Source organism: Triplophysa dalaica, chromosome 14 (genome assembly GCF_015846415.1).
Source record: "Triplophysa dalaica isolate WHDGS20190420 chromosome 14, ASM1584641v1, whole genome shotgun sequence".
Taxonomy (NCBI): Eukaryota; Metazoa; Chordata; class Actinopteri; order Cypriniformes; family Nemacheilidae; genus Triplophysa; species Triplophysa dalaica.
The window spans coordinates 21319731-21328887 of NC_079555.1; the positions used below are offsets into that span (position 1 = coordinate 21319731).

General features: G+C 37.6%; 1 protein-coding gene across 1 annotated transcript; it reads left to right on the forward strand.

Moving 5' to 3' along the window:
- Nucleotides 1-2106: 2106 nt before the first annotated feature.
- On the forward strand, nucleotides 2107-5198 carry LOC130435786 (arylamine N-acetyltransferase, pineal gland isozyme NAT-3-like). Its single transcript, XM_056766624.1, has 2 exons — nucleotides 2107-2217; nucleotides 3725-5198. The coding sequence occupies exons 1-2, from the start codon at nucleotides 2192-2194 to the stop codon at nucleotides 4554-4556; spliced, it is 858 nt and encodes a 285-aa protein (XP_056622602.1). The 5' UTR covers nucleotides 2107-2191; the 3' UTR covers nucleotides 4557-5198.
- The last annotated feature ends 3959 nt before the right edge of the window (nucleotides 5199-9157 follow it).

Sequence of the window (9157 nt, forward strand, 5' to 3'; positions counted from 1 at the left end):
ATGACTTTAACCTTGATATTTTAGCGCGGATGTATACCAGCTTAACTGTACTGTACGGGGCGAGAACGAGATTTTTCAACTCGCGTGATTCGCGGAAGCAGAAGCCGCCTCATCATCTCATAACCAGGGCTTCATTCGCGTCCTTAGCGCCGCCTCATCATCTCATGACCAGGGCTTCATTTGCGCGATTCGCGCCGCCTCATCATCTCATAACCAGGGCTTCATTCGCGCGATTCGCGCAGCAAGTAGGTCTATTGGCTCTTTGCATTAACATATAAATCACTCGCGCTTGACACGCCATTCGCGTTTGGTCTGAACACAACATAACGTTACTGTGAAATTACCGCATCAAACGTGACGTGCTAACATGGATGCAGCTATGAAGCCGCCGGGTTTGCTTCAGGGAATATTAATTTTTAAGAAGCTTCCCAATAGAAATATCGACAAGACTAAGGTTGTTTGCACCTTGTGCAATGCGGAATTGGTTTAAAAAAAACAATTTCTCTCAACAGGTAGTGGTCTAGCTTTAGTTGAAACCAGTAACTTTGTATTGAGATCTAATGTATTATGGCTCCTGTATGACATATCGCTTGTTGCTCCCTCACTCTTTGTAAGTCGCTTTGGATAAAAGCGTCTGCTAAATGACTAAATGTAAATGTACTGTAGGAGCTCTTCCAGTCTCAAGTACCACCTAAACGCAAACCATCTCTTAGCTAATGCGGAAGTAAACACAAGTTCATCTTATTGAACATAATTTAATTTTCATCACCAATTAACATAGTAGAACAGCTTTCTCAAGCAGTTTGTGATGCATTTTGGAAACAGGAGATGAGCCTAATGCGCCACCTGGCTTGAGAAAGACTTACTTTTAGTCATTATTTGGGTAGCACACATATTCTGAATGCCTTCGGCAGAATTCATATTCCATTTTAATATGGAATAATCTAGATTAATCTTGGAATTAATCTATATTAATCTAGATTAAAAAAACTAATCTATGCCCACCACTAATTTCGACACAATCGATAACCAAATTTGACAATTGGCCGATGATACAACTTTATTTTTGAAAGATAAAATGCAATTTATTCAGATCATACTTTTTCTGATGCTTCTGGTCTCTAACTAAACATTGATGAACTGTGAAATTCTTCTTGTACATGATTCTTCTGAACAATCATTGTTTAACATTCCAGTAAAAGACTGCTTTAAATATTTAAGAATTTATATGTCCAAAAACTTTCCAAAAATGTTTATCTAGATTAATTTTTCCTGGAATTTCTTTATTTGTAAACTGCTGGTTAATTTATTGTTGGAAAAACAAACACCACCATTTGAAAAAAGATGTGTTAGGAAAGAAATCTGAATGAGGATTGGAAATGCTAGAGTATGCATATAAAAATAGTACTTTCAAGATTAACTGGATAAATTATTTGTTATTATGAACATAAAGACCAAAAAATTGACAATCTTGCCCATTTTATTATCCTAACTGACGCAATTTTTTATTTATAAATGTTGAGTAACTAAATCTCCACCTTTATAGAAAGAAATCTCTAGCGAACTTACTCTTTTATTTAAGTATTTTCTATTGAAATCCAAAAGGTACATCTACCTTCTGTTTTTGGCGTAATGTGAATGTCTTTTATTTGTTTAAATTATATTGTTATTCTTCTACTTAATCTTTGGAGCTCCTGTTAATGCCTATAGTTTTTTTGGTATTTTGGATTGTTAATCTACACTTTTGTAAGGTGTATGTCTTTACTTGTTCAATAATTAAAAACAGTGTTCGAGGTGGGCAACATTGTTTTTTGAGTTTGTTGTCTCTTTTTGGAGATTTACACATAATATCTTTGCCTGTTCTTTCATGTTTTTATCAAGGTGTTTGTTGTTCATCTACACACGAACTCACCGGCTTTATCTGGTTCATTATAATACTTAATTTATTTAAACTTTTCACAGGGGTGAAAATGTGCTAATGACCAGGGAATAATCTACAGATGAAAGAGTGATGTGGTGATGAGAAACGGTGAGAGGGAAAACCTGACTTGGAGACATGAGGGCGGGGCGAATGACGCAGATACCGAGCTCATGGCGAGCTGTCAAATCAAAATGAAATGCGCTCAAAAAGACAAACACAGACACACGTCAGACCACACGTCAGACCACAAGCCCCGAATTGACTGGGATCATGACACTACTGCAGACTTCATCAAGGTAGGATTTATTTAAACGAAAACATTTCTGCAGTTTTATGGTACTACTTTATGTCTACATTTTAGTACATTTTATTTAAGCTGTATGTTTTTAAGATATTTCGTTTTAGTGGATAAGAAGATACGTTAATTAATAAAATAATGAGTAAAATTTTGAAAAGTCTTTAAAACTTAGAAGATAAGTTCTTAGAAAAGAAGATAAATACACAAAAGTGTTCGGTAATGTTTTATGAGCTTTGTTTAAGAAAACAAGGAATTATTGAAGTGTAATTTATCAGACCCCCAAATAAGGTATTGTTGTTTATGTCTGGGCTGGTTGTCAGACATGTAAGGGTTGAATCTCTGAGTTATTATATACGCTACCAGTCAAAAGGTTGGAAACACTTTTTCTTTATTTATATAAATTCCACCTTATAGAGTATATTTAATTATAAACGGTCAGTTCTTGTAATAGATTCTGATTGGCTGAGCCGAGTTCCAAGCCGTTAAAAAATACCCCGATTTATAACAGCTGACCGCATAACTTAGCCTAAACATCATTTTATTTACTTTAGTTTGAAACCTTGTTACGTATATGTAATAAATATTTTATAAAAGCAATGACCGTGAGCAGTGGGTTTTAGTGCATTTTTTAACAGCTAAGGGGGTTTTAGGCACTACAGTTCGCGTCGTGTCACAACGCCCTTAGCTGTTATAAAATGCACTCTAACCCACTCGACCTGATTTTGCCAAGTGGTTGATGTCCTCAGGACAACATATTTGTTGACCTAAGGACAACATTTTTATAAATACAACCTAAACCCACACCGAACCCCAACTCTAACCATGACTTACTCCGTAAGTCAGTGGGAAATGAGAAGTGAAAACAATGGTCTTGAAGCAACTAATCCTGGTTGGAAGATGAAACATAAAATAAACTCTAAACTTATTTCTGAAATCTGATTGGTTGATTTAAATGTTGTCCCAGGGTCAACATGATGTTGTCCTAAGGATATCAACTACTTGGCAAAAACAGGAGAGCCCCTGTAACCCACTGCTTATTGGGGCTTATTGCTTTAGTAAACTCATTAAAACTGTAGAATAGCACAACACTAAGTGTGGGAATTATGTTGCAAATACAAGCATCTAAAATAAATCTAAACTATGTTATATTTTAACATCTTCAAATTTGCAAGCCTTTGACTAAAATTTGCTGATTTTTTTAGAGAAATAGTATTATCTAATGTTTTTACATTTAACCATACAACTTGAAATATTTCTTCCTCAAGATTATTAGAAACATTTCAGTCAAGCATTTCTGTTCCTTTGACTGGTAGTGTATGTGCACAGATGTTCTGGCAGAGAACTGTGGGTAAAGGAGGTGAAGAACTGACACCTTGAGAAGAGGTTACTCTTCTATCCTGCCTGATAATAAACAGAAGGCTATGTTATGCTGTCAGCAGTTATAGATCTGCATATTTTATAACTGCGTTACATACACGAATAACCCATAAACTCTGTTCCTACAGAAGTAGAATGGATCTGAAGGAGTACTTCAACCGGATTGGGTTTACTGGCCGATATGATAAAGCTGACCTTGACACTTTATCCACCATCCACAAGCTTCATGTTATGAATATTCCCTATGAGAACCTCAGCATCCACTGTGGGGAGAAGAACACAATAGACCTGTCAATCATCTATGATAAAATTGTCAAGAGCAGTCGAGGTGGCTGGTGTTGTGAAAACAACCTCTTATTCTCATGGGTCCTAAGAGAGATGGGTTACAAATATACAATACTAGGCTCAAAGGGGTTTAATAAGTTCAAAAATGATTTCTACCCTGTCGATTCTCATCTCATTAATCTGGTGGAGATCGATGGAAAACCATACATCGCAGATGTGAGCTATGGCGTGTCATGTCAAATGTGGTATCCCTTAGAGATGATTTCAGGGAAAGATCAGCCACAGCCTCCAGGTGTGTTCCGTCTCCTAAATGACGGGATGAGGTGGGTTCTGGAGAAGACTGGAAGAAAGCATGTGTTGAAAACCATGTATTGCTTCACATTAACACCACGTAGAGCCGATCACTTTCTGGAGACATCAGAGTGCCTGCAGACGAGTCCAGACTCTCAGTTTGTCCTCAAATCCATTTGTTCTCTGCAGACACCTACTGGTTTTAGAGCTCTGATAGGTCGGACTTTTAGTGAGATCACATTCAATCCAAAGGAGGACTTTGACTTTATGGACATGAAGGAAATTCCAGACTCTGAGATAGAGGCTTTGCTGAGGGAAAAGTTTAATGTGGTCTTAGTTAATAAGTTCTCACCTAAGAACGACAAAGTTCATCACTGCATGTAATACTGCAGTGTCCATTTCATTTTTAATGAAAAGAAAGCAAACACATGCACCTATTTAGAACATTTGATCTTCTTCACAGTATTATAATCATATACCTTGTGTCAAAAGTTTGATGGTCTGTAATCCAGTCACTCAAATGATGACTTTTATGGCCTGTCAAACTGGTTGACATTTATGTTTTATGGCTGATGTTGGGGACTCCTCTGTCCCCCACCCTTCTTTCAGTGGGGCATCGCTCCCTGATCAAAAAAGTGAGCTTACATTATGGCTGATTTTCTACTAGGCAACATGCTGTGAAAGAGGGTTGTGTTTGTAAATTAGAGAGAGATAAAGTAAATGTTTCTTCTAAGAGTGGGTTGTTTATTTGTTTTATGACACTTATCTGGCAAATGAGTGCTTGAGACTTTGGGTTCCGTATTCTTATCATAGTGTCATTGCCCCCCACTCTCCCAGGCTAAGTTATGTTGACCGGTCAATCAAATTAGTTTTTTTATGGCCAACAGTCTTGTTTAGAGTTAAGTTTTATGACTCGATAAATGATTAAAGTGCATTTTATCATTGTGGCAAGAAATGGGGGATAGTGAACTTAAGACAATGAACCAAAAAAGGTTTGGGTTTCCATTCTGACTGATTTTCTGGAGATGTCTTTGTGTCTACGGTCTGGTGTGACAGAAAATCTTTTATATTTGTGTTAGTGACTCTTTTTGATCATTTTGGCATAAAACAATAAAAAATGTACTACATCTGGCTTAGGGTTGAACTTTTAAAACTAGGAATAACAAAAAAACTAGTCAATATCTTCATCTTCAATTGTCATAGTTCTACACTGTTTTATTTAATAAATGTGCAGGGTGCAGGGTGCAGGGTGCAGGGTGCAGGGTGCAGGGTGCAGGGTGCAGGGTGCAGGGTGCAGGGTGCAGGGTGCAGGGTGCAGGGTGCAGGGTGCAGCTACAAGCACATACAATGAACGAGCACAGGACAATGAACATGAGGGTGTTTTAAAGGGGAGACAGACAAAGGATAATTAACAAGGAACAGGTGCCGGGGATTAAGCACTAATGGGAAGGTTAACAAGGAAGCGAGATGGCGGGAAACACTGACGAGACACGAGAAAGAGCATGACACGTCAATATATAAACCAAGCCATGACTTTCTCACACAAAACCCTAAGGCTATGGCATGACTCCGCTCCAAGAACAAGAATAAACATGACATGATAGCGGAATCATGACAGTATAAGTTGAATCAACTGGGCATGTATTATACAATTGTCATCCTTTCCTTATGTTGCATGCTCTTCACTTACAACATGTATTGAATTAAATAATTCCTTTTTATGGCAGAAACCAACTGAACGTATTAAAAATAATAGGTAATGAAGTCCCACCGTATTTTCCTGCATGTGTTAAATGCATTTTTTGTTTTTCCAGACAAATTTGACAGATCGTCTGCTGGATTGTGCATCACACATGATAAGTAAAATGTAGTTACATTTAAGAATATCTTTGTCATGGTTCCACTACCATGTCATGTTTTATTCCTGTCTCAAGTGGAGCCATGGCATTGCCTGATGGTTTTTTGTGAGAAAGACATAGTTCTTTCTCGTGTCTCATCATTGTTCCCTGCATCACGTTCCTCGTCAGCCTCTCCTTAGTGCTAATCCCCAGCACCTGTTTCTCGTTAATGATCCTGTGTCTGTCTCCCCTATAAAGAGTCCTCATGTTTCATTGTCCTGTGCTCGTGCATTGTTTGCTGTGCATTGTTTGCTGTGCTTGTTCCTGTGCTTGTTCCTGTGCTTGTTCCTGTGCTTGTTCCTGTGCTTGTTCCTGTGCTTGTTCCTGTGCTTGTTCCTGTGCTTGTTCCTGTGCTTGTTCCTGTGCTTGTTCCTGTGCTTGTTCCTGTGCTTGTTCCTGTGCTTGTTCCTGTGCTTGTTCCTGTGCTTGTTCCTGTGCTTGTTCCTGTGCTTGTTCCTGTGCTTGTTCCTGTGCTTGTTCCCTGTATAGTAAGTGTCAGTTTGGTGTTTATTCCAGTGTTTGTTTTATAGTTTAGTAAGTCCGTGTTTGTTCTTAAAGTTATATATTCCTGTCCTGTTTTCCCCCTTGTGGGTTTTTGTTTTGCCTGTCTTGTTTAGTGTTTATTTGTTAATAAACGTCCTTGTTACCATCTATACTGTCTGTGTCTGCTTGCACTTGGGTTCTCCTGCCCTGTCTTGCCACGAGATCCGTGACAGTTCATGACAATCTTGAAAATATAAAAAAATAGCTAAAATGTTCTAACAAACTATACAAATAAACTAAAAGGGCTATAGTGTGCAGGAAAATAGGCAACTTAAGCAGACAATGTGTCTTGTGAGATGCTGTAAATGGGGTTTTAAATGTTTAAAAAACATATAGAGCTACCAAGATAGATTTGCTAGGGTTTCAGCTTTTAGAAAGTTCTGGATGTCACCAAGTTTTTGGCCTAGTTTTATCTTGTGATTTGGTCTACAAAATTGGTAGACAAATGGGAAGTCCATGGGCATTACCCAATCCAAATTGTATGTGTTACTTAAGTCAAGGCTGGGTTTAGTCATATAGTACAGTGGCCGCTAGGTGTCACAGCGCTGCAATGGAAGAAAACACATGCAAACACAAAAAAAAGCATCTTCATTTGGCAACACATTCCCTGCAAATAATCGCAACACAAACAAACACAGAAATGTGCTGCTAGCTGTTTAACTTCGTAAGTGGAGTTGTCAGTCACGTTAAAGGTACTCGCTTTATAACTATATTTCAACTTTCTTAAAGTATGTCCATAGGATATTATTAGCCTGTCGATTTGAACAGTTTAACAAAAACTATGAGAAGTAGTAGTTGCTCGACTTAAACAAGTGTCACAATAAAAAAGTTTAAAGGTTTAAAAATATTATTAAAAACTTTTCAATTTATTCTAGTCGACATAGTTTGCACCTAGATGTCATTAATCCATCCATTTTCTTCCGCTTCATCCTGGGTCGGGGTCGCAGGGGCAGCAGTCTAAGCAGGGATGCCCAGACTTCCCTCTCCCTAGACACTTCCTCCAGCTCTTCAGGGGGGACACCGAGGCGTTCCCAGGCCAGCCGGGAGACATAGTCCCTCCAGCGTGTCCTAGGTCTTCCCCGGGGTCTCCTCCCGGTGGATTCAACTATAAAAAAAATTACTACTTTCTTTAATAACAAGGGCAACAGAAAAGAAAACGACATGCTAATAACGTGAGTAACGTTATACCTATGTTTTCAGATTAAAATGTATTGTCCTTTCTGTGGCTTCAAATGGTCAAATCTGCCCAGATTTTGTAGTTCATGTGGGGGCGATATGTATCTTTTGTAACTGTGAAAGCCAATAGAACTGCAAGTGATGACCTTCATAGGTCACGCCAGTCTTTGCTCAATATTCTCTTGCAGAGATCCCTATCTTATGTTTTTTTTAATGTTAACCAGCATTTATGACAATACCTAAACCCTATAAAAGTATAGTAATTTCTTTTTTATCTCTTTCTTATTGTGTGTGTATTTGTTTGTTTGTTTCAGTGACTGATACAGGTGCCATTCCACCTAGTTCATCTGTTCTCGACTTCATGAAACAAAGACATCTAAAATAAAATAAAGAGGACATTTTCAAAAAGTACCGTTGTTAAAAATAATGTTCAAGATTATAGATTATTTTCTAATAATAAATTAATAATATTAACAGTATCATCATTGTTTTTAATATTTCTGATTAATGATTTAGAAATCTGTCGGCATCATGACCAAAACCAAGAATGGTTTCAGGCCCATAAGAGGGAAAAACCTACCTCTACAGGTTGAACTTTTTCCAGCTGCCAAAAATCTGAAAGACTTCAATCGAGACATGTAAGATGGAGAATATGTCTTGCTTTATCCTGATGGCTCTAAGATAAAAAATATACCTGGGACTGAGACACCTTTTACCGTAGGGCAATACAAAGAAGCCATTGGAAAAGCTTATCAAAAGATCACACTGTACATCCGCGTCCTTGAGGACATTTTGTCCAAGAGTAAGTATTTAAAAAGTATTTTTTATGTATTGAATGCACATGTACAGGTTTTGTGATTAGTGCTTTGTAGAATTCCAATATTGCTGTGTAGCCTATATTTACTGAACATTTTAAATGGAAATTCACCCCAAAATCTTTGTGAGGTCATGAAGATGAATCAGTTTCAGAAGATGAGGATGTTGTTGTCAGTGTGGCATGCGATATTTCACCCCTTTCTGAGACAGTGATAGGAGGTACATCTCAGGGATTTAAGTGTTTAAGATATAGCCTAAAGTACAGCGTTAATGGATAAAAATCCCATGGAGAGTCAAAAGTAATACAGGAATGGAAACCGTGTTAAGGCTAGAAATTAGTTTAGGTTTGATGTTTACACTTGGTACTGAATGCAGTACACCATTGTGTATGAGAATAGACACGGTTTAGTACATTTTCTGCAAACACGTTATTTTGTTCCGTGTGCCAGCTATATCAATATCAATATTTTTCAGTGGATTCACTTCTGAAATTGACAATTAAGCAAGCAAAAAAACACTAATTTAAATGTATCTAAAAATTATTTAAAATAA